The sequence below is a fragment of the Lagenorhynchus albirostris genome, chromosome X (genome assembly GCF_949774975.1).
Source record: "Lagenorhynchus albirostris chromosome X, mLagAlb1.1, whole genome shotgun sequence".
NCBI lineage: Eukaryota > Metazoa > Chordata > Mammalia > Artiodactyla > Delphinidae > Lagenorhynchus > Lagenorhynchus albirostris.
The window spans coordinates 128,709,821-128,736,633 of NC_083116.1; the positions used below are offsets into that span (position 1 = coordinate 128,709,821).

At 41.3% G+C, this 26,813-nt stretch overlaps 1 protein-coding gene across 4 annotated transcripts in view; it reads left to right on the plus strand.

The window, feature by feature from the left end:
- NLGN4X (neuroligin 4 X-linked) overlaps window positions 1-26,813 on the plus strand; it is a 275,127-nt gene that overhangs the window by 242,115 nt on the left and 6,199 nt on the right. For 2 of the 4 annotated variants that reach the window (XM_060137207.1, XM_060137210.1), the window contains 2 exons: window positions 17,070-17,266; window positions 21,292-22,097. In XM_060137207.1, the coding sequence (XP_059993190.1) occupies window positions 17,070-17,266; window positions 21,292-22,097 (1,003 nt within the window). The remainder of the gene's footprint in view (window positions 1-17,069; window positions 17,267-21,291; window positions 22,098-26,813) is intronic. The other 2 variants (XM_060137208.1, XM_060137209.1) reach the window with 1 other exon arrangement.

Below are 26,813 nucleotides of genomic sequence, written 5' to 3' on the forward strand. Positions count from 1 at the left end.
GATCATTATGTAGTGTCCTTCTTTGTCTCTTCTAATAGTCTTTATTTTAAAGTCTATTTTGTCTGATATGAGAATTGCTACTCCAGCGTTCTTTTGGTTTCCATTTGCATGGAATATCTTTTTCCATCCCCTTACTTTCAGTCTGTATGTGTCTCTAGGTCTGAAGTGGGTCTCTTGTAGACAGCATATATATGGGTCTTGTTTTTGTATCCATTCAGCCAGTCTGTGTCTTTTGGTGGGAGCATTTAGTCCATTTCCATTTAAGGTAATTATCAATATGTATGTTCCTATTCCCATTTTCTTAGTCGCTTTGGGTGTGTTATTTTAGGTCTTTTCTTTCTCTTGTGTTTCTTGCCTAGGGAAGTTCCTTTAGCATTTGTTGTAAAGCTGGTTTGGTGGTGCTGAACTCTCTCAGCTTTTGCTTGTCTGTAAAGGTTTTAATTTCTCCATCAAATCTGAATGAGATCCTTGCTGGGTAGAGTAATCTTGGTTGCAGGTTTTTCTCCTTCATCACTTTAAATATGTCCTGCCACTCCCTTCTGGCTTGCAGAGTTTCTGCTAAAAGATCAGCTGTTAACCTTATGGGGATTCCCTTGTGTGTTACTTGTTGTTTTTCCCTTGCTGCTTTGAATATGTTTTCTTTGTATTTAATTTTTGACAGTTTGATTAATATGTGTCTTGCTGTGTTTCTCCTTGGATTTATCCTGTATGGGACTCTCTGTGCTTCCTGGACTTGATTACCTATTTCTTTTCCCATATTAGGGAAATTTTCAACTATAATCCCTTCAAATATTTTCCCAGTCCCTTTCTTTTTCTCTTCTTCTTCTGGAACCCCTATAATTCGAATGTTGGTGCGTTTAATGTTGTCCCAGGGGTCTCTGAGACTGTCCTCAGTTCTTTTCATTCTTTTTTCTTTATTCTGCTCTGCAGTAGTTATTTCCACTATTTTATCTTCCAGGTCACTTATCTGTTCTTCTGCCTCAGTTATTCTGCTATTAATCCCATCTAGAGTATTTTTAATTTCATTTGTTGTGTTGTTCATCATTGCTTGTTTGCTCTTTAGTTCTTCTAACTCCTTGTTAAATGTTTCTTGCATTTTGTCTATTCTATTTCCAAGATTTTGGATCAACAGGAACTTTGATTCATTGCTGATTGGAAGGCATAATGGTGCAGCCACTTTGGAAGACCATTTTGTGGTTTCTTATAAAACTAATGGTATAAGCGGTCTAGCAATCATGCTCTTTGGTATTTACCCAAAGGAGATGAAGATATGTCCATCCAAAAACTTCTGAGGAATGTTTCTAGCAGATTGATTCATAATTGCCAAAACTTGGAAGCAAACAAAATGCTCTTCAGTAGGTGAATGGATAAAGAAACTGGTCCATCCGGACAAGGGACTATTACTCAGCAATAAAAAGAAATGAGCTACCAAGCCATGGAAAGACTTGGAGGGATCTTAAATGCCTATGACGAAAGTGAAAGAGCCAGTTCTGATAAGGATGCATATTGTAGGATTGTAACTCTGTGGCCTTCTGGAAAAGGAAAAACTATAGAGACAGTAAAAAGAACAGTAGTTGACAAGGGTTGGGGGGAGGGAGCAGTGAACAGGCAGAGCACAGAGGATTTTTAGGGCGCTGAGACTGCATTGTACGATACCGTAATGGCAGATCCGTGTCTTTATACATTTGTCACACCCATGGAATGTACAACACAGAGACTGACCCCTAATGTAAACCATGGGATCTGGGTGATAATGACATGTCCACGGAGGTTCATCGATTGTAACAAATGCATCATTTAGTGGGGATATTGACAAAGAGGGAGGCTGGGGGAAGGGCAAAGGGTATATGAAAAAATCTCTGTACCTTCCTCTCAATTTTGCGGTGACCATAAAACTGCTCTAAAAAAATAGTCTTCCGAACAAAACAACTCGTGTTCGTATTGCCAGAGCACAACCACTTTCTCTGAACACCAGTAAATGTACACACAGAAGCATGCTGCCCCCTCCACTCTCCCTATACCTCCTGAATTTCAGAGTAGCTGCAGAAATCGATGAGTGAGCCTGGATTTCCAGATAATGAATGCAGAGGAAATCAGGGCAAGAGGCAATCACCAGTTTGTGAAACCCCAAATGAAGTCACAGATCTAGAAGATCGTCACCAAGGGGTTGTAAAATATCACTTGAAAAACTTAGTAGATATTTTTTTAATAAAAGTTGGCATTAGTCACCAGCAATCGTCAAGAACCCTTAAGATAATTAAAAAAATAAGGCCATTGGTCTTGGCTAGACGTGGAAGCAACCTAAGTGTCCATCGACAGATGAATGGACAAAGAAGATGTGCTACATATATACAGTGGAATACTATTCAGCCATAAAAAAGAATGAAATAATGCCATTTGCAGCAACATGTGTGGACCTAGAGATGATCATGCTAAGTGTAGTCAGTCAGACATAGCAGCAGTATTTACAATAGCCAGCACCTGAAACCAACCTAAATGTCCATCAGCAGAGGAATGGATTAAGAGGATGTGGTACATATACATAATGGAATATTACCCATAAAAAGGAGCGAAGCTGGGTTATTTGTAGAGACGTGGATGGCCCTAGAGACTGTCATACAGAGTGAAGTAAGTCAGAAAGAGAAAAACGGTTATCGTATATTAACGCATATATGTGGAATCTAGAAGAATGGTACAGGTGATCTTATTTGCAAAACAGAAATACAGACACAGAGAACAAATGTATAGATACCAAGGAAGGGGGTGGGATGAATTGGGAGATTGGGATTGACACGTATACACTATTGATACTATGTATAAAATAGATAACTAATAAGAACCTACTGTAGAGCACAGGGAACTCTACTCAGTGCTCTGTGGTGACCTACATGGGAAGGGAATCCAAAAAGAGGGGATATATGTATACATAGAGCTGATTCATTTTGCTGTACAGTAGAAACTAACACAACATTGTAAAGCAACTACACTCCAATAAAAATTAATTTAAAAAAATCTCTACCACTGGGGATTAGGCATGAGCATTTCTTAAAAGATCTCTAGATGTTTAACGCGGGCAGGGAGGGTAGAGAAGAAAAATCTTTTAACCCAGTTTACCAGGTACCCAATATGGAGCCAGGGCAAGGAGCGTGATTACAAAAAATCTAGATGAGAATCGGCTAGTTTTCTTATAAAAATAACTCATTATTAATCAACTGTTTGGTGTTACCTAGGCTTTTAAAATAACATGAGGGTTTAGCCACAGACCTAACTCAAGAAGCCAGAAATATTGGTAATTGAAAGAAACACAAATAAAATGAATTTGTTAATTATAAGGTGTTTTGGGTAAAAATGTTAGGCGTTATTTGAAGTTTCTATTTAAACGTGATGGTCGATTAAATTTTTTTTTCCATTTTATTCCTTCCCTTGAAAGCATTTCAGTGTGTAAGAGTGTAGAATGTAGCTATGGGAAAAAAATGTAGTGGGATCGACATAATGGGATCTTTCTTGGAAACTGAACATTATGCCACATTTCAGTGTCGTGCTTTTGAAAATTAGCCGCCATGATTCCACATTCAGCAAATTGCTGTGGATAGAGAAGCATCTTGGCTGACCCAAGACCTCACTAGGTTGGGGAATAGTAGTTGCTTTTTAAACCAGTCTTGGATAATTAGATGAAAAGTATTCCGTTTTCCATCATTTGCTGTTTTCTCTCTTAAAGTAAACGCATTTCACAGTTGCTTGACTTACGTAAATGTAGATTACAAAACAACGTCCACAGTAACAACAAAATAATGTGAAGGAGTCGGACAAGTTGAGTGCTACGGTGGACGTTTTGAAGGACTCTTCATTGGAGAAATGGCTGTTCAGATCTCTTAGCCAGCAAGGGCGTGTTACGGAACCAAAATTGAGTCCACTTGCCTGACATGCAGTAAAGCCAGTCTACTGACACCAGGTTGCGGTGAAGGAAAGTACATTGTTTGTTGCAGGTGCCAAGCAAGGATGGGCATCTCATGCTCAAAAGACCTGAACTCCCTGGTGGATTTTAGACAAGGCTTTCTTGTTATCAATTTTTATTAGAGTATAGGTGCTTTACAATGTTATGTTAGTTTCTACTGTATAGCAAAGTGAATCAGCTATACATATACATATAGCCCCTCCTTTTTAGATTCCCTTCCCACTTAGGTCACCACAGAGCATTGAGTATAGCTCCCTGTGCTCTACAGTAGGTTCTCATTAGTTATCTGTTTTATACATAGTAGTGTATATATAATCAGTCCAATCTCCCAATTCATCCTGCCCCCCTTCCCCCCCCCTTAGTATCCATAAGTTTGTTCCCTACGTCTGTGTCTCTATTTCTGCTTTGCAGATAAGTTGGTCTGTACCATTTTTCTAGGTTCCACATATAAGCAATATTATACGATATTTGTTTTTCTCTTTCTGACTTACTTCACTCTGTATAACAGTCTCTAGGTCCATCCACGTCTCCGCCAATGACACTATTTCGTTCCTTTTTATGGCTGAGTAATATTCCATTGTATATATGCACCACATCTTCTTTATCCACTCCTCCGTTGATGGACATTTAGGTTGCTTCCATGTCCTGGCTATTGTAAATAGATAAGGCTTTTTAAAGGCAGCATTCGAAGTGTGGGTTGCAGAGTATGTGATCAGCCTGTGCACAATTCTCTGATTGGTTGACAGTGAGGTAACAGGGTGATGTTTCAGAAATCTCAATCATCAACCCTCTGGTTCCAGCTGGTCTGGGGTCTGCGTGCTGGTGGCATCATGCAGTTAACTTCTTCCACCTGGTGGAGGTTTCAGTATCTGCAAAACAGCTCAAAGGACGTGGCTCAGAATATGATCTGTAGTCCTTGAGGAACCAAAGGTCCTTGACTTTGTGTAATGGCTAAACTATTATTATTTTTTTGTCTTGCTTGACTGTTTTCCTTTGTTTCTATATTTTCTCACTTCTCTGATTAAAGTTGCTCTTTGAAGGCCTCGGAGGCTAACGCTTTTTTGCAAATAAGAGGCAGGGGATATCAGGGAGGGATCTGTCCCTGGGCAGGTCCCACAAGGTCCTGCTGGGTTTCAGCCGGTAGTGGCGTCTCAGACTGATTTGCTGCTATAATAAAATACCACAGACTGGGTGACGTATAAACAAAAGACATGTATTTCCCATAGTTCTGGAGGCCGGAAAATGTGGGTTTCAGAGTGGTCGAGTTCTGGGGCCGAGGGAGGACCCTCTCTCCGGGTGCAGACTGCCGACTTCTTGAAGTCGTATCCTCGCATGGCTAGTTCTCTGGGGTGTCTTTTATAAGGGCGTAAATCCCATTCATGGGGGCTCCAACCTCACGACCTCATCATCTCCCAAAGACCCTACCACTTAATACCATCACATTGGGGGTTAAGATTTCAACATATGAATTTGAGGGGAACAAAAAGATCCATTCCATCATTGCAGGTGGGAATGGTAGGGGGTGGCATTGGTCATTAATACAGATATCACACCTACTTAAGCAGACTTAGCCCAATGTGTAGGTAACACATCTTATGGACACGTGACTCAGTGGGACCTACTGCCTCATAGTTAGAGAGTTTCTCTTTGGGATGATGAAAGGTTTTGCAGAAAGGCAGTGATGATGATTGAACGTCATTGTGAATGTGATTAATCCCATTGAATTGTACACTTAGAAATGATTAGAACATCAAAATGTATAGGGATACACACACACATATGTATGTATGTTCACTTGATTTCACTCAATTTAAGGACTGTTTGAGGAGGCAACATCAGAATATAGTACCCCATGCATTTTTTTTCCCAAAAATGAGAGTCCAGATTCCATCTAGAGACACAAAAGGAACAGAGACTTTCTGGTACTTGAGTTGAGCATAAAATTGGTCACAACTTCTGGCAGATGAAGCAAAAAGGAAAGAGAGAGAGACATACTCGGTTCCAGGATTTTTGTGTCTGGGTAGAGAGAACTTTTCCCTTTTCTTCCTGCCTCTTCATGAAGAGCAGTTATAGGGTTGCTGATAAAAGAGGAGGCGGTGAGGGAAGGTTCCATGCCCTTTTTTCCTGCCGAGGCTGGCAGGTTCACAGGTGACATTAAAAATAACATTCCAAAGTCTGCAGTGACCTCCCTGACCAGAGACTCTGCCCCTTATATTGTGACTGCCAACACTCTTGAACCTAGAAAAAACGAAAGGAGAGGAAACATTTTCTCCATTAAGCTTCAGCGAGACAATATCCCTCCAGAAGCATTTTAGACTTCTGACCTCCAAAACTGTAAGATAAGAAATATGTGTGTAGGGAGTTCCCTGATGGTCCAGTGGTTAAGACTGCACGCTTCCACTGCAGGGGGCACAGGTTTGATCCCTGGTCGGGGAACTAAGATCCCACATGGCGCGGCCAAAAAATAATTAATTAAAAAACATATTTTAAAATGAAAAATAAATTTAAAAAAGAAGATAATAAAAAAAGACATATGTGTGTATTAAACCACTAGGTTGGTGGTAATTTGTTACAGCAGCAATAGGAGACGCATACTACACACATTATTTAGTTTTTATTTATGGTCTATCTACACACAGTAGAATATGAGTTTCAGGTGGTCAAAGATCTAGTTTTATCCCCTTCATAAACGGTGGCTTTCTCTTCACCATAAGGCCAAGCAGTGCCTGGAATATTCCAGACATCCATGAAGTTCTGTTGAATGAACTGTCAGTTAACCCCATGTGCTTGTTAATATTTAATCTTTATTACATTTTCATTATCTTAAAATCTGTACTTTTCCCACCGTCGACTCCAGTTCTGGTTCTGCTTTTGCTTTTCGGCCACTGCAAGGTCAATGATCATTTGTTGAACCCAAGGGTCATGGTCAATATTTAATGGACCAAAGGTGGCTCTTTGTGCCTTATGTGTGTGAGAGAGTTGACGTTTTTGACTCTGGAGAACTGCTTTGTTGAAGCACAAGTTTGTGAGGTGTAAAAAGTTCTTAAATAGAAAAGTGGCACAGTTAGAGTTGTTTAACATCTAATCTGTAAGAACAGAGAGTTATCTTCTTCTTGAGATGAATTTGCCCATATCGGTGTTGTTCTGTGACCCATTTAGTGTTTTTTGTTACGTTACTTCTTTCAGGTAGGAGGCTTAATTCCTAACATCCAAATTTCTCAGTAAAGCCTTGCCTGCATCTCCATGTGCCCCTAGGAAAGAGTTATCAAAAATGACAATGGCGGGGTGGGATAGGGAGGGTGGGAGGGAGGGAGACGCAAGAGGGAAGACATATGGGAACATATGTATATGTATAACTGATTCACTTTGTTATAAAGCAGAAACTAACACACCATTGTAAAGCAATTATACCCCAATAAAGATGTTGAAAAAAATGACAGTGGCAGTTATAACAATAAATATTCGTACAGTAAGAGAGACAGTGGGATTTTGTAACTGCTCACAAATCAAAAGTCTGTCCTGTTTCGTGGACACAGAATTGCAAAATCTCATCTCAAGCACTTGGTGAAATCCTCTTCCAATTTGAAAGCATTCCGTTTCAAAATTAGCTACCGTTTGGGGTCTTGTAAGAAGAAAAGGTACTTTAATGGGGCTTAGAAGAGGCGTCCCAAGTATGCATTGTGGTCAAGGACAGCAGGAGTTTGAGAGTCATGGGCATGTGAACCAGCCATCCTTGGAAAGAAAAATAGCAGAAATGTCCCCAAAGCACTGATATTAGGAGAGTTATAATATATAGTAACTGAGAACAAGGCAAAGAGCATGGTCAAAGCATTCAACTAAAGGGACAGTTTTCGTGTGTGATACGTGGACGGTAGATACACACTCATTGCTGGGAAATATCACCTTCTTTCTTCAATAACCTTTCCGAACTGAAACTAAACATTCTATTGGGATTTTAGCTCTTTTATAGGTCATTCTATTCACTTGTTGCTAATGTGTTATATCCTCTAAGATCGTCCCAGTGGTTTTCTTAATTAAAAGTCGTCTTTTTTTTTTTCTACAATGTTGTATTAGTTTCAGGTGTACAGCAAAGTGATTCAGTTACATATATGTTTTTCATATTCTTTTCCATTATAGGTTATTACAAGGCATTGAGTAGAGTTCCCTGTGCTATACAGTAGGACCTGTTGTTTATCTATTTTATATATAATAGTGTGTATATGTTAATCCCAAACTCCTAATTTATCTCCACCCCCCTTTCCCCTTTGGTAACTATAAGTTTGTTATGTATGTTTGTGAGTTTATTTCTGTTTTGTAAATAAATGCTTTTGTATCCGTTTTTTTACATTCCACATATAAGTGATATCATATGATATTTGTCTTTGTCTGACTTATTTCACTCAGTACGATCATCTCTAGGTCCATCCATGTTGCTTTAAGTGGCATTATTTCATTCTTTTATATGGGTGAGTAGTATTCCATTGTATATCTATACCGCATCTTCTTTATCCATTCTCCCAAGGCAATAGAAATAAAAACAAAAGTAAACAAATGGGACCTAATCAGACTTTTGCCCAGCAAAGGAAACCATCAACAAACAGTCTTCTTAATCACGTTCCAAGTTTCCCAGAGAAAAGCAGCGTTGGAAAGCTTGGGAATATTTCTGGACACAGAAAACGTTATGTGCGTTAGTAGACATCGCTGACGTTTGATAGAGATGAAAATGAATGCGTGGTTTTTTATTACATTCAGTTGTTGCGATCATGTTATGGATAAATGGGAACAAATCTGGTTAATTCTTGTCTGCCCACAGACGATGTCCAACAGTAAATACTAGGAAACCCCACTACCATCATGCTTGTTTTGCAACTGAGGATAGAACAGAGGAGCCTACTTTAAATTTGTTCACTTTAAGAGGAATTATCCAAATCATGTTTCACATTTGTCCCATAGAGGTGTATGTCATCTTCTTTTTCTTAAACACAATTTACAGTGCCCTGAATACCATATAGGTACTAAATATATATCTTACGTATGTTTCATAAATATATTGTGTTGGCAGAAAGTATGACTTTCAATCCTAATAGGTTTTAAAATATTCTTATTAAAAACAAATTGAAGCTCACAAATGGAAAAAAAGATTTTGTGTAAGTTTTTTTTTTTTTTTTTTTTTTGTGTAAGTTTTTAAAGTATCTATGGAAATCCACTCTAGTGTATCATCGTCCCTCAGCTTTCAGCACATTACTTGGGTCCTTGTGGTATATCATAAATGTTGTTTGAATAAGCAACTCCATAATTTTCCCAGCATGAATAAACATGCGATATATATTTTGCATTGCCTTTCTCTTTAGACTTTAAGCACCTCATTAAAACTCAATAAACAGACTGTAAAGAAATATCTGTCACCTTCACGCACAATTATTCACCAGCCACATTTGCAGTCAGAGAGCACATGAGGTTGATCATCTGCATAACCTTAAAGACAAAGTCTAAGTAGACCAGTAATCCATGTTCCCTACGGACCCATTTTATCTATCAACAGACGCCTCTCCTCACTTGCTATATGTAGGTGAAACAGAAATAAATGGCAGTGTTTCTCGTATCAAGGAAATCAGCCTAGCTGGTGACCGTTTTTAAACACACACTGTCCGTCAGACACAGTGCAGTTAGTTCCCCAAGCTATGGTGTGTGCTGGTTACTTACTCTTCTCCATTCCACAGCTGAGAAGAATGAAGCTTTGAGATCTTTTATTTTTTTTTCAATATTTTTTATTGAAGAATAGTTGATTTACAGTGCGTTAATTTCTGCTGCACAGCAAAACGATTCAGTTATACACACATATACATTCTTTTTCATATTCTTTTCCATTATGGTTTATCACAGGATATTGAATATAGTTCCCTGTGCCGTACAGTAGGACCTTGTTGTTTATCCATCCTATATATACTAGTTTGTATCTGCTAACCCCAAACTCCCAATCCATCCCTCCCCCACCCCCTCCCCCTTGGCAACCACAAGTCTGTTCTCTGTGTCTGTGAGTCTGTTTCTGTTTTGTAAATATATTCATTTGTGTCATATTTTAGATTCCACAAATAAATGATATCATATGGTATTTGTCTTTCTCTGTCTGACTTACTTCACTTAGTATGATCATCTCTAGGTCCGTCCATGATGTTTCAAATGGCATTATTTCCTTCTTCTTTATGGCTGAGTAGTAGTATCCCGTTGTATACATGTACCCTCATCTTCTTTATCCATTCATCTGTCGATGGACACTTAGGTTACTTCCATCTCTTGGCTATTGTAAATAGTGCTGCAGTGAACATTGGGGTGCATGTATCTTTTTGAATTATGGTTTTGTCTGGATATATGCCCAGGAGTGGGATTGCTGGATCATATGGTAGCTCTGTCTTTAGTTTTCTGAGGAACCTCCATACTGTTTTGCACAGTGGCTGCACCAACTTACATTCCCGCCAACAGTGCAGGAGGGTTCCCTTTTCTCCACACCCTCTCCAGCATTTATTGTTTTAGACTTTTTGATGATGGCCATTCTGACTGGTGTGAGGTGATACCTCATTATAGTTTTGATTTGTATTTCTCTAATGATTACTGATGTTGAACACCTTTTCATGTGCTTCTTGGCCATCTGTATGTCTTCTTTGGAGAAATGTCTGTCTAGGTCTGCTGCCCATTTTTTGACTGGGTTGTTTGTTTTTTGTTGTTGTTGAGTTGTATGAGCTGTTTGTTTACCTTGGAAATTAAGCTCCTTGTCAGTCACATCATTTGCCAATATTTTCTCCCATTCTGTAAGTTATCAAACTTCCAAGTTTTTTCACGGTAAAGGAAACCATAAACAAAATGAAAAGGGCTCTGAAATCTTGCGTAATATGCCCGAGGCTTTCCTGTAGACTCAAATCCGAGGCTGACTTGACTGATTCCAGTACAAGCAATAACCGGGCTACAGACCTGCGGGCAGATACCCTTCCTATAGAGTGGTCAGTTCTATCATAGAAGCTCACTTAAAGCAATTTACTGACTTGAGAGAATTGAGACCCTTAGGAAAATGTTGAAAAGGGACCCGCATTGGTGGAGGGAAAGAGAGAAAATGGCAGTGCCTGTATCTGCAGGTGATTCCTGCCTAAGGGGTTGGACCAGGGAGGTGACAGAGCTGGTCTCCGGGTGGCACTGTACCCCATGGGCAAATAGTGGGGTTGGATGTGAGGCCACATCTACAGGAGGAAGACAGCTTTCAGGATCCCAGCAGTCCTGTAAAGAACATCCTAGGAAGAGATGGAGAAGAGTGAATATACAAAGGCAAAGAGAGAGAGAAAGGCCGGGCATATCCCAGGGGGCAGTTACGTGTAATGTGGTAGATTAGTAGGCTAAAGGGCGTGTGTAGAGCATGTCCAGAGATGTAGAGATGGGACCACAGGGAATGGCCCTGGATATCCCACTAATGCATTTGACTTTAAAACAAGCTTGCTCTGTGTGTGTGTGTGTGTGTGTGTGTGTGTGATTGCTAAAAAAGCAGTTACAAGTTGGAAGGAAAAGCACACATATTTAAAATTAAGTGTGAAAATCACCTGAAGCTGCCTTCCTATAGAGAAATGCTACGAACTGCTTGATTTCCTTTCGGAGTTTGTATTTCACACACCCATTTGATGATGTTCATAAAACTCGGGTCGTAAGACACAGTGTTCAGCAACTCACGGTTTTCTGTGAAGAGAACTTGGATGTGGTTCTGTGTTTACACATTTAAATACTCTGTATCATGTTATACACACAAAGAGCCTCCCATGATATGGATTCAGCCAACAGAAGTCCTGCAGCAGATCTCCTATTCATGGACGTTGAGATTCCTGTCATCCTTATTTTCAAAATTATAATCAATAAGAATTGATTGGATTCCTACATGACTATTTCTTTTTGTAGATCCTTGCATGACTTATTTCTGTACCTCCAGATAGAGATGTTTTATAGAAAAAGCATTTATGGAAATAGAACTGGTGGGTCAAAGGGGTTCAGATTTCCATTTTCATGAGTTTTGTCAATTTGTATGCGTTGGGGAGCGCCATGATTAGATTGATACTGTAGAAATGCACTGGAAGCAGCACGGTTGAGGCAATGAACTGGAGCTCTTATCTCGGACACTGCGGGTGCAGAATCCCGGGAGTGAGGAGGTATGTGAGCTATTCAAGAAATCAGACCAAAAGGATCTGGGAGCCGGTAGAGCTTGAGTCATCCACAAATCCGGAGAAATGATCAAGGATCAGGTTATTTTATTATTATTATTATTTTGTTTTTTTGTGGTACACGGGCGTCTCACCACCGTGGCCTCTCCCGTTGCGGAGCACAGGCTCCGGACGCGCAGGCTCAGCGGCCATGGCTCACGGGCCCAGCCGCTCCGCGGCATGTGGGATCCTCCCGGACCGGGGCACGAACCCGTGTCCCCCGCATCGGCAGGCGGACTCTCAACCGCTGCGCCACCAGGGAAGCCCCAAGGATGAGGTTTTGAACCAAAAAGAATCTAAAGTTGGTTCAAAGGGGGTTTGGTTCCAGACTGGCTGTTGCCAAATTTTCATCATCATGAAACACGTTTACCAATTATCTTCACCTTTTCATTGGCGTTGTGTAATAGACTGTTTATCACTTTGTATTTTGTTTCCAGAATCTAACTGGTTTTAGTTTTATGAATCCATATAATTTCAACTAAAGTACTTTAAGACCTCTGTGCAGCCTCGTTCTAAATCATTCTGTGGGGATAGAATATACTTCATGAAAACAGTGCAGGGAATCCCACTAATAACATCATGGGCCCCGGGTTTGGAAACCTATGCTGTAGAAATCATGGGTCCTGCATAAGCGTGTTCGATTCATTCTACTGACGTTGGAGATGGCTCTGTGTGATACTGAGCTGATGATGAGATACCACAGAAGCAGCATCAGTTATGACTCGTGTCATTTTTAAGTAGGATGAAAACTAAAAACAGACACAATTTCAATTAGCTTTGCCTATCACGCCTGCAGAGTTTGAATGTATACCCCCCCTTCCCTCTCATCCTATCCTTTAGAATCTGTGCCCTTTTGTTAAGTCATAAATGGTTTTCCAATAAGAAAACTTCCCTTTCACCTTGTAATAAACGCACCCAGGGAGTAATTTCCTGTAAACATCCAAGAATATAGATGTGCGTTTATTGGCCTGTTTTTCACATTTCTACCTCTGCTGTAATTCTCATTACACAGGTTTCTGTTTGGGCTCATTTGTGTGACCTAAAGTAAATCCTGTCTCTTCTCATTGAAACAATTTCATTTAAACATTTGCTTTTACTCCATTATATTAAATATTGTGTGTACGAATACACACACACACTCTCTCAAATACACACGCACACTCAAATACACACACACATATATATCTGTGTATGTATATATATGTGTGTATATGTGTGTGTGTGTGTGTATATATATATATATATGTCTTCACACATATATATACAAATATGAGGGAGGGATTCTGATATAATAAAGGCTAGTGATTTGCTGTATTTTGCAAATGCTCCTGCTACTGCAAAGGAACCAAATAATCAAAATAGGTCATTATGCAAACGTATACATATATATGCACGCATACATAGAATTCTTTTAGAAATATAGTTGAGACCCTAGATTAATTCTACGAATTACAGGTGAATACATACCCTGAAAACATAAAAGATATTTTTCTATATTCACTTAGTAATTATTGTCTGTGTAATGGTCATCCAAAAAATGCCTACTGTGCTTATGTAATGAATTATTTCCTAAGAGATAAAGTCCTTTGTGGCTTTATTAAAACGAACCAAAATCCAGCCACATCTGACCCCTCTGGGTTTCTCACTGTTGACCTGAAGTGGACGGAAAACCACGTGGCCCGGAATCATTCCCCTAATCCCCTGCAATTCAGATGAACGAGAACCATTTAGATCATGTTTAGCTATGTTAAAACCCTGAAACTTTCTATCCTAGAGCAATATTAAGACCAAATACAGCGTACGTTATATTCATTTCATTCAACCTGCAGGTGGGAAATGGGATTTGGGGTTTTTAAGCATCTTTTCCGTGAACCAAGTTTTAAAATAACCGCACAGCCACTCAGCGCATCCCGTGTATTTGTGTGTGTATTTTGTTCCTTCCACTACTTTGAATGAAACTCAGCATCAATCTCGTCATTAATCTGTGTGAATTCAAATGGTCTCCTTTGTGCGTCTCTTTCGTTGTTCAGTTGTGTGTGGGGAGTGGTAACGGCTTACTGCTTTACAGCTTCAGTTCAGAGACAGTAAATCTCAAAAACCAATGTTTCGTCAGCTGAAATGCTGAGAGGATTTGGGGTCCAAGAATGTTTGTCCATGAAAGGAGCTGTTTGTTTAAAATCACTGGCGTTAGCCAGTCAAAGAAAGTTATCTGCTCATCTGGGAAACTGACTTCTGCGGACGCTCGATGTTTGGTAATGTGTGTGTTTGTTTCCCAGTTGATACCCTGCTATCATGTTGTTGTTCATACAGTTCCACGCTAGGAAACCCACACACATCCTCTGTCTGGGTTATATCGAACACCGTGTTTTGACAGTCAGAATCGGAAAGGAATATGCAGTCATAGGGAACATAAAATGACTTGCATTCATTCTGTCCCTGCAGTGGGGACTCTGACCTGCTTGTCATTTCAATTTTTAAAAAGAACCAAAAAAAGAAAAAAAAAAAGCAATCCCTGGATGTTGCAATAAATGAAGATTCCACGGCAGACGCTATGGAAACACCAGCTTCCAAAAAACCCACGTTCCTTTGCTCAAGTTCAGAGACACGTGGAGAGCTGTTTCCCTCAGGACTTTTGAAAGGCGAGCAGAATTGCCAAGATCAAGGCTTTCCATGGGCTGCTCTTAGGAGAAGTCAGATTTGCCAGGGTACGGAAGATTAATGAGCCCGCCGTTGGAGAGGTTTTACAAGTCATGTATTCCTGGGGACGGAGGGGCTCTGATTTCATAAAGCCTCGCGATTTACCATCTGTTGCAAATCCTCCCCATAAACAGTAACCGACTACGTCATTCCGTGAGAGCAAAGAGTAGGAGGGAGGTGGGCAGAGGAGGGATGAGTTAAAAACAGAACAGTTCTGCCAGAAAATTCCTGGAGCCTTTAGAAATGAACCACCTCTTTCCTGAATGCGGGAAGAGAGGCCTGTCTTACGGTTCTTACGTTATAAGCCCGTTCCGTCCATAAAGTTGGGTGAAAGAGGCTTTTCTCCCAAGCAGGGCGTGATTCATTTTATGAGAAAGAATGTAAAACGTAAGAGGGATGAATGTGGAGGCCGCATAACATTCACGGGCATGAAACACTAATTAGTAATTGCTCATTAAACAAGGAGGGCCTGGAAACATCTGAACACCCCCTCTCATCACAGCTAATCTCACATCCATCCCCAGGAACCTAGGAGGGGAGTGGGTTTGTGCGATGTGCACTAAATGTACAACCTGGCAGTTGTCATCTTGCATCTACCTGTAGGGCTAGGCCATTGTGAGTCCCGATTATTGTGATTTTAGCATAACAGCAGCAATCACCCTTCTGGCTGCTTTCTTTTGAACCAGACCGTTTCTAATCCCCTCCTGGCTCCCATCCCCCATTTCCCACAGGTACTCAGGCAGGCTCTGGAAGGGAAGCCTCATTCTCCTCAGTAGGTGTGAGATCTCATCCTTTATGATTTTGTTTTAGGTTTTGAGAAGCTGGTACTCCGAGGGCCTCTTGAATTGCTGTCAGCTTTGCTCAGGGATGTGTCTGAAGGCCTCGGTTCTCATTTCTGTTATTTTAGGGCTTGGATCAGTCTGTCTTCATAGAAACACCGCGGCTGCTTTCCATGGTGATTGAATAAGCATTCGTTGAAACGGGTGAACGTCATGACCCTTGGAATAAAGACATGGTGCAGAAAGGAAAAATATCATAATTGGGGATCTGGTGTAGGGGCACGTAGGAATGGGAAGTGGGGGGGAAAAAAAAAAACAACTTTTTATGACTTTTTTTTTTCCCCAGAAGGCTTATTCAAGACAGATTTGGACATAAAGTTGGGTTAAAGTTTGTGCAAGTATTTAAGCTTGGAGAATGCTTTATAAAATATTCATAGTTTTGAATCTGAGTGGGAGAGTGTCTCTTCCACACAAATGCCTTCAAACATCAGAGGAAAACAGAATTTCCAGGTCAAGATCTTTTTGCAGTGTGAGAGGAACAGGGAATGAGATAGATTTCAAAAACTGATCACTTTGCCACAATTAAATGCCCGTATTGCCTTATTTGCAGCTTTTGAAAAAGGAAGAATTTAGAATCTGATGCCTTGAGTGAAATCTAATTGCTTAATTTACAGAATCCTCCTATTTTTTAAAATGAAATGTACCAGCCCATGCTATTTTGGGGACAGTTGGGGAGATTTGAATATGCACTGGCTTTTGGCTGAAATTAAAGAATTATAAGTTTCTGCATGTAACTGTGATATCTTCCTTATATAGAAAAATAGAGATGCATTCTAAACGATTTAAGTGTGGCATGACATGATGGGTATAATTTACTTTGAAATTTAAGCATTAAAAGGAGTTAAATGAAAATATTATTGAGGAATTCAATGGGGAAAAGCAAACCTATACTGGTTTTATATACAGTGCACACAGTCTTATACACAGATGCCAACACACACACTGTTTTGCCCTGAAAAACTTCTTTTAGGAGTCTTTTTTGTTTTCCCAAGGAAAACCAACATAGACACAGGAGTGATAACTTAAATCTAGTAAAGTGTATAGGTTTCTGATATTGTCGTGTATTGTAAATATTTTAGATTCATTTCGCCTTATATGTTAACCCCATACAGACACCCAGATGAGACACTTTATTATAGTGTCAGAAGAAACAAAAACCATTGTAACTCTTATTTACATAATATACTCCTTTCTGCCATGGAAAAGGTGCTACACTGTTGCTTCTCATTTATAGGAAGGAAAAGTAAAGAATGAACAAGGTAAACCGTGGAACGTCTTTCCAGATAGTAGCGATGTTGACGTATATTTTGTAGGTGACAACCCCAAATATCTTGTGTTTTTTCGCAGGGTTTTTAAGTACCGGCGACCAGGCGGCCAAAGGCAACTACGGGCTCCTGGATCAGATCCAAGCATTACGTTGGATTGAGGAGAATGTCGGGGCCTTCGGTGGGGATCCCAAGAGAGTGACCATCTTCGGCTCCGGCGCGGGTGCTTCTTGTGTCAGCCTCTTGACCTTGTCTCACTATTCAGAAGGTAAGAAAAGCATCCCCACAGTGCGCAGGGAACCCTGGGACCCAGAAATGAACCCATATTGAATTCTTATTCAAGGCGCATACAGGGTGACCACAGTCTCTATTGAAACCTCCACAGAAAATCCCCCAAATGACATGCATGCTCATGCTCTTCTCTTAACTCAGCTTGCTTTCTGATTTTTTTTAATTGAGGTATGATTGACATACACCATTCGATTAGTTTCAGGTGTACAACATAAGGATTCGCTATTGGTATACAGTGCAAAACAGTCACCACGGGAAGTCCAGTTAACACCTGTCACCATTTAGTTACAAATTTTTTTCCTTCGGATGAGAATTTTAAGATCTCCTCTCCTAGCCACTTTTAAGTACGCAATACAGTATTATTAACTATCCTAACGATATATTTTTCTCACTTAGACTTCTGGCAAAGAGCGTTGCTTACAATAATTGGAGGCAAATGACTTCTTCAGAAATGCCTACACCCTGCTTTTGCCTGTCTGAGTTTATTTGGACAACTTTAAATTTTATTAACTACAATTTTCACCTTGGGAGAAGAAATAGGAAAGGGAATCAGTATGTGGACGGTGGTTACAGATTTTTAGATTTCGTGATCAACAAAGCTTGTAGCCATATGGTTATAAAGTCACGTCTTTGATGCAAACTAATTCAGGTTGATTCCCTCTGGTCCATTGGTGATGGAGGTTCCCAGCAATATCAGATGAGAGATTTTTAAAAGAAAAATCAACAGAAATTGGGTGCAGTGGGCCTGGAGGCACCTTAATAACTTCCTGGCTCTCCCTTCAAAAATGGAACAAAAATAAAAACAAAACAAGAAAATGCAGCCCTGGGGCACTTTGGCAAGTACAAGTGAATATTCATAATAACAGTCTAAATCGTCAAGGTTGCGTTATGTTCCCTTCTGTGTCATTGGTTGGTTTAAGGATTTACCACATCTATTTGAACCATTTTTATGAAAAGCACCTGAAACTTTAAAGGAATTATTTTTCTTTAAAGAGTCTTATATTATCTTTCTTTAAAGTACCCTAAACATGGGCTTCCCTGGTGGCGCAGTGGTTGAGAGTCCGCCTGCCGCTGCAGGGGACATGGGTTCGTGCCCCGGTCCGGGAAGATCCCACATGCCGCGGAGCGGCTGGGCCCGTGAGCCATGGCCGCTGAGCCTGCGCGTTCAGAGCCTGTGCTCCACAACGGGAGAGGCCACAACAGTGAGAGGCCCGCGTACCACAAAAAAAAAAAAAAAAAAAAAAAAAGTACCCTAAACATGTTGGAAAAAAAAAAAAAGGAAGTATCATCGTGCGGTATGACAGCATCCCATTTTTTCCTCTCTTCCTACACTATCGTGGACAAGTTGCTGACTCTTTCTGATTGCTTCATTAGCAAGATATGATTGACGATGATTTTTAAGTCTTGTGAAGTCTGAATTTCTTGATTCTTTATTTCGTAATGGCTGAGGAGAGGTAGAATGAAAAGCTTATGTTTGTATTAACCCTTATTAAAAAAGGAAAAAGCGAGTAAATTAGATCATTAGTGATAACGATTCCTATAGCGTTTTAGAAAATACCTGTATTTTCCCATTTCTCAATGGATATAATCATGATTCTCCATTTACAATAGTCAGGACCAACTCTAGCAGTAATCAAACACATGTCAGCCAAAACTAATGGGGGAAGAGTGTTAATTCCTTAAATCAATAGATCAGAAATGAATAGGGTAATGCTTTGCATCATTTCTGCAAAGTAGCTCTCTAAAATCAACCCAGCAATAGAATCAAGAATTAATGAACATACCCAGACTGTTGGCCTTAGGAATTTCACTTGTCGTGATATAACTTAATGAAGTCAACATACACATGGGAAAAAGGTGTTTTCATGGAGTTTTCTACCACAGCATTCTCATAGCAAAGAATGAAAGGAAAAGCTACAAGACCAGAAAGACAAGAACATTGAGAATGACACGTGCATTTACTCGAAGGAACAATAATTTGTTTTAAGAATTGTGCTTAAGATATGCATTAACCTGGGAGGCATGATATGAAGAGCTCATTCAGCAAACCATCACCTTGGCCGGGTACCACATTCCCTTTTGACCCCGTCATGGACAGGGATGCCATTCCAAGCAACTCTCAGATCCTGATGGAGCAGGGGGGAGTTCCTTAATTATGACATCAGTATACTATGCAGATATGGGACACAGTTATACACAACAGACCAAAGGGAGGGAAAACACCAAGAAGGAATGATACTAAAAATATTAAAGTATCTCCTATTTTATAGTATGAATTATAGGTGACTTTTTAATTTTTCAAGTTTTATCCCAGGTTGTATTACTTGCCTACCAAAACATACATACACACACACGCGCACATACACACACACACACACACACACACACACACACACACATACACATACATGGCTACCTGAGTCACGGCCAACAGTTATGACACAGAGAGAAAATGTGTAACTTCCAGCAACATTTTTCTAATTCTGGTTGTCTTCATTTATGAATCTTTTAATAGATCCAATATGGACATCATTTCCTTAAGGTGCTTTAAAACATTCACCTTGAGAGCCAGACACACAAGTCAGTACTCGCACATTTCCAACGGAATGGTAAACATTGGGAAATTGGCCCCAAGTGAGCTAGATGACGTGTCGGGCAAAGCCAGATCGTTTTAAGCAGCTCATTCTTGCGTGTCATCGGCAGGCAATCCTCTAGTCTTTAGAATCACATCCTCCTGATTGCAGTCATGTTTCCTTCATCCCCATCCCAATGTACGGCCTTAAACATCAACAGGGCACGGATTTCTGGACTCCCCGCTGAATGCTTTTATTCTCCCAGTGACTTACGAGGCGTCAGAGCTAGATCATGCTGGAGTTCAAGGAAGCGGCAGGAAGAGATAAGGAATAGAACACCATGATCTTATGGCCTTCCGTCTCATACTGGAGCAGTTAAAAATAGGCTTTTGGGGCTTCCCTGGTGGCGCAGTGGTTGAGAGTCCGCCTGCCGATGCAGGGGACACGGGTTTGTGCCCTGGTCCCGGAAGATCCCACATGCCGCGGAGCGGCTGGGCCCGTGAGCCATGGCCGCTGAGCCTGAGCTCCGCAACGGGAAAGGCCACAACAGTGAGAGGCCCGCTTACCGCAAAAAAAAAAAAAAAAATAGACTTTTGTTTACTTCCGGACATCCACATACTAGACTGATCAGATAGGAAATTTTAAGCTACACAGAATTTTACTCATGAAACAGCCCAAGATTTTCCCAGTTTCTCACCAAGCAGACACGTTTAAAATGTGGCAGAACGAATTGTACAAAAGTCTGGGCTTTGAGTGGATGCAACTTTGAAATTAATGATTTTTTTGGGAAAAAAAGATACATTTTAGCGGGGCATTCAAGGGAAGATTTCTTTAGGAATAGCTAATTTAATGAATTCATTTTAATTGCATGTTTTTAGCACCTTCGGTCTATGGAGCATGGAAATAAAAATGCATTCCAGAATTTATACTCTGAAACCGATTTCAGTGGCTCTTCCCCCTCTAATAAAGTGGTGCCTGGTTTTGCCAGTAAGAGGAAACTGCCTTTGACCTCTTATGGCCACAAAGCATATTTTTAGAGGCTGGGGGGTTGTGATGACTCTGAGACTCTTCATTTACGCATTCTGGGGATGGAGACACTAATATTACACAAAATTGGGGAAGGAGAAAGAGGTTGTATGTTTTTAGCACTGCAGCTAAAGTGTAAACGCAGTTTCATTTTCTAAACTCTGTGTGTGTGTGTGTGTGTGTGTGCGCGCGCGCGCGTGTGTGTGTGTGCGTGTGTGTGTCTGAGAGCATCCTATAAGACCACTGTCCAGCAGGTGGGGGAGGGGGAAGACGAGATAGAAATGAGAGGAAGAGATGCCGAGTGCGCTGAATGCTGCAGTATCCAGAAATTCACATGCCCGAGAGACAATCAGAGCCTTCTTTGCCGAGTAAAAGCTGCTTTTCTGTCCTGCGGGTTTTCATTTGCATGTCCACAATTTTGCACCTGCAGGTCTCTTCCAGAAGGCCATCATCCAGAGCGGGACCGCCCTGTCCAGCTGGGCCGTGAACTACCAGCCTGCCAAGTACACTCGGATATTGGCAGATAAAGTCGGCTGCAACATGCTGGATACCACGGATATGGTGGAATGCCTTCGGAATAAGAACTACAAAGAGCTCATTCAGCAGACCATCACCCCGGCCACGTACCACATCTCCTTCGGGCCCGTCATTGACGGGGATGTCATCCCCGACGACCCTCAGATCCTGATGGAGCAGGGGGAATTCCTTAACTATGACATCATGCTCGGGGTCAACCAGGGGGAGGGGCTGAAGTTCGTGGACGGCGTCGTGGATAACGAGGATGGTGTGACGCCCAACGATTTTGACTTCTTGGTGTCCAACTTCGTGGACAACCTTTACGGCTACCCGGAGGGGAAGGACACCTTGCGGGAGACCATCAAGTTCATGTACACGGACTGGGCAGATAAGGAGAACCCCGAGACGCGGCGGAAAACCTTGGTGGCTCTGTTCACCGACCACCAGTGGGTGGCCCCCGCCGTGGCCACCGCGGACCTGCACGCACAGTACGGCTCACCCACCTACTTCTACGCCTTCTACCACCACTGCCAAAGCGAGATGAAGCCCAGCTGGGCGGACTCAGCCCACGGCGACGAAGTCCCCTATGTCTTTGGGATCCCCATGATTGGCCCTACCGAGCTCTTCAGCTGCAACTTCTCCAAGAATGATGTCATGCTCAGCGCGGTGGTCATGACGTACTGGACAAACTTCGCCAAAACCGGGTATGTTCTTCTCCCCATCAGGGTATTGTTTGTCTGGTTCCTCCGTGTCAGTGTGGTTCCCACGACTGGCTAGACTGCGGCGTGCAGGCATCCACACACAGTAACAAAAGTAGTCATTTTTCCCCCCAACATCTAGGGAGACCTCATTTTTTCTCTACCCCTGAATTGTTTTCTATCAAGTCAGATTTTCGCTAAGGCGCTAGATGCATATTGAGAATTCTCCACTTGCTACTGGGGTCAGATTTTGATATATTTGCCTATTCTATGGGCAACTGATCTGGAGTTTCAAATCTAGGTAGGACCTTGTCTTGTCTGGTAGATAATAGGGTTATCAAAATACATGTGCCACATGGAATGCATAGCAAGGAATGAAATAAATCTCATAATAAATATATAGAAATACTGTATGTGTATATAGTATATATATTATATATGTATATGCACATGTAATAACTCCTAATCTCATAACTGTAGAGAAATCCCATGTGTGTGTGTATGTAAGATATATATGTGCATGTGTATCTATGTACATGCATAGGATTTCTCCATTGTTGTGAGATTTATTTTCTATATATACATAGGCACACAAAATATATTTATTTTGTTTATATATAAATATTGACACGTGTTTATTTCATTAATATAAATTTCATACATGTGTGTATATTTAGCTGTATATCTATCTATAGACACATATAGAAATCTCATTGGCTAAATAAAGTAGGAAGTATACAAGCGTTACATATATAACAGGGTCCACCCGTATTCCACTGAGCAGATTCTCTGCAAACAACGAATGAAAAGACTCCCCAGCATCTTAAGGAGCTACAAATATCAGAGCATCTTTTCATTTGCTCTTGTCGAATAACCTAATTGCGGAAATTAATGAGGTAGCATTCTGTTCTGCCTGCCTGCGCTTCTGTCATTAACCTTGAGCTGCTCGTACCGAATTTACAGTGAAGGTCCTCCCGGCTCTGGAGGATGGAGAATCTTCCTGTGGGCCGCTGGGGGGTGGAATTAGGCCCCCCATACTGCAGCAGCCCTGCAGTGCCTGAGCCTCATGTGGCTCTCATGAGAGGAAGTGGGGATGCCGGGGATGTGTAGGGGGTCAGCAGGTATCATTCTTTACAATATTTCCAAATACTCTGGTGGGAAGTGGTGTCATGGTTTTGCAGTCTTAGGAAAAGTGTGGCACATTTCTTGAGTGGAAAACATGTTGTACCAATACCCACTTTGGACTGTCCCGTCTTACAAGTTTGACCTAAGAAAAACAGTGGGAAACGGAGACGGTACAACCGTGCCGGGGAGAGATGCTTGTCTGTCCCCAAAAGGTTCTTTTTTCGACAAGGAGGTGATTGAGGTTAAGTCAGCAAGTGTTTTTAAGTAACCACTGTTTATTAGATTCCTAGGGCTGCTGCAACAAAGTACCAAAAATGATGTAGCTTAAAACAACAGAAGTGTATTTCACAGTTGTGGAGGCTAGAAGTCCACCATGCAGGTGTCCGCAGGGCTGAGTTCTCTCTGACACCCATAGGGGAATGTTTCCATGCTGCTTCTTAGCTCCTGGTGCTTTGCTGGCAATGTTTGGTGTTGCCTGACTTGTAGCTGCATCTCTCCAAGCTCTGTGTCTGTCATACCGTGGCACTCTCCCAGCACGTCTGTCTTTATATGGCCATCTTCTTCTTTTTTATCTTTATTGAAGTATAGTTTATTTACAATCTTGTGTTAATTTCTGCTCTACAGTGAAGTGATTCAGTTGTAGACACATTTACATTCTTTTTCATATTCTTTTCCATAATGGTTTATCACAGGATATTGTGATATCCCTGTGCTGTACAGTAGGTCCTTATTGTTTATCCATCCTATGTATAGTAGTTTGCATCTGCTAATCCCAAACTCCCGATCCATCCCTCCCCCACTCCCCTCCCCCTTGGCAACTACAAGTCTGTTCTCTCTGTCTGTGACTCTGTTTCTGTTTTGCAGGTAAGTTCATTTGTGTCATATTTTAGATTCCACACATAAGTGATATCATATGGTATTTGTCTTTCTCTTTCTGACTTATTCTACCTAGTATGATAATCTCTAGTTGCATCCATGTTGCTGCAAATGGCATTATTTTGTTCTTTTTTATTTTGACCATCCTCTTATAAGGGCACCAATCATATTGGTTTAAGAGTCCATCCTGCTCCAGTATGACCTCATCTTTTTTTTTTAATTTTTATTTTTTGGCCGGGCCGTGCGGCTTGCGGGATCTTAGTTCCTCAACCAGGGATCGAACCAGTGCCCCCTGCAGTGGAAGCACAGAGTCCTAACCACTGGACCACCAGGGAATTCCACTACAACCTCATCTTAACTTGACTGACTACATCTGCAATGACCCTATTTCCAATAAGATCACACTGTGAGGTCCTGGGTGTTAGGACTTCAGTGTATCTTAATTTGAGAGGGAAACAGTTCAATGCATAACCCCTTTTAAAGGCAGGACCAATGCCCAATTGTGTCATAGAACTCAGATAGGTAATGCCTGCCCTTGCAAAGTGTTGCCTTCTTTTGAAGCAAAAACACTCACAGGAGCGTTTCCCACACCATGGCCATGCCTATCGACTACATCACCATCCAAACCCATCATTAATTCCATAACATCTAAACACAGATCATGACTTACTTTTGTTAAAGCCATCTACTTTCTTTTTCTCTCACGTGTTTTGGGAATCAATTTTATATGATTTTCTTAAATGGAAAGCTAGGATCATTCATCATCAATTTAACTGAACCATTAAAGAAAACTACAAAATCCAAATAAAGCCATTAAATTCTCATTAGCTGTGCTTGCCTGCCAAAGGCTCTGAGATGGATTTTCTCTTGTTGTTAAAAAAAAAAAAAAAAAAATTAAAGGAAATTAATGTCATGAGATGGTAGAGAAATGCTAGCACCAAACCTATAGGTCACCAGGACCTGTCAACGACTAAGTGAGGATTGAAAATGTTGAGTGTTCTTTAAAATGGTTTTTAAGATGTTGAGTGCTTTTTAATTCCATAACTCTATATTCCTAAAATCACTTCACTTACTGCCTGTGGTTCACGCCCCTCATTTGGGGAACACAGTGGTGGAGATGTCAGATAGCTTGGGCTTAATCCCTGGCCCAGTATACTCCTGTGGCCACTAGTGGTGCGTGTTTAGGATACTTTTGGATTTCATAAAGATGCTAAAGTAGCGGATGGGGAAGGAATAAGGACTTGGCTTGGAGGAATAGCCGTCATCTGACCAGAGTCCAGGTAGAGATCTCACTGTGGGAACAGGATATCGCTAATGGATGGCCTCGGATGTCAGTCTGAAGAATCTGGATTTTATCCAAGCAGGAGCTATTTTTATTTCTGTGGTCCATGTGGAGCATAGCTGAAATCGTACTTGGGGATATTAATGCAATGAATTTTCACAACACATTGGAAAGGTCGTTGGAATGACTCAAATCATCTTTCTTTCTTTTTTTTAAATTAATTTTATTTATTTTTGGCCATGTTAGGTCTTTGTTGCTCCACGCAGGCTTTCTCTAGTTGCGGCGAGCAGGGGCTACTCTTCGTTGCAGCGCACGGGCTTCTCATTGCGGTGGCTTCTCTTGTTGCAGAGCACGGGCTCTAGGCGCATGGGCTTTGGTAATTGTGGCACGTGGGCTCAGTAGTTGTGGCTCGCGGGTTCTAGTGCGCGGGCTCAGTAGTTGTGGCTCACGGGTTTAGTTGCTCCGTGGCATGTGGGATCTTCCCGGACCAGGGCTTGAACCCGTGTCCCCAGCATTGGCAGGCAGATTCTTAAAGACTGCGCCACCAGGGAAACCCTCAAATCATCTTTTAAGGAAGTTACTCAGAACCTCCCCTAACCTGCAGTGCAGTGTGCAATTTCAGACGTAAGTCAGGAGGATCACATTTCAGTAGCTTATGGTTTAACAGAAATGGGGGATTGAGCAAAGTCTAGTGATTTAGGTGTTCGCCGATAGATGATATGGCTTATGAGGTGGTTGCTAGTGATTCATTGATTGATTTTAAATAGGGTAGTGGCATGATCAGCCCTGTGTGGTGGAGGATTTCTTTGTCCCTAGGGGGCTGCCAAAGTGGTCCAGCCGAGGAGAATGAGGCAGTATGGTGCCAGTAATGGAACAGCACGGGATTAAACCATCTCTCATGTCATTAAGGGTCTCATACCTTATTTGATGCCAGCAAGGGAAGAGCATAGGATAAACCATCCCTGATGTCACAGTGTGAGGTGAGATGCTTAACTCTGTTCTCCAGAACCCATACTCAGGCAGTGACCCACAGAATATGATGGAATACACTTGAGTACCATCCACTGCTCCCTGTAAGCACTACAGAGACAGGAGTTTGGTTATAAGAATATCCTGTCGCACGTCTAATCACAACACATGGCTGAGAAGAAAGGATTATGTTGTGTCAGAACATGCTTTGCCGTGATCGCTGGGTGGAACTTCACATCTGCTGCCCCTCCCCGATGATCCTGACTATTCATACGTTTGCTGAGATGAGGTGAACACTGCGGCTTCTTTTTCTATGACCGAAGCTAACGGTTCTGACCTTACATGTAGGCTTAAGTGTAGATATATCTGGTATGCAAATTTTTTGTTGTTGTTAAGCAGAGAAAACATAATGTGGGGATGGTGTGTGTGGTAGGCATGGAAGGAAGGAAGGAAGGACAGAAGGATGGAAG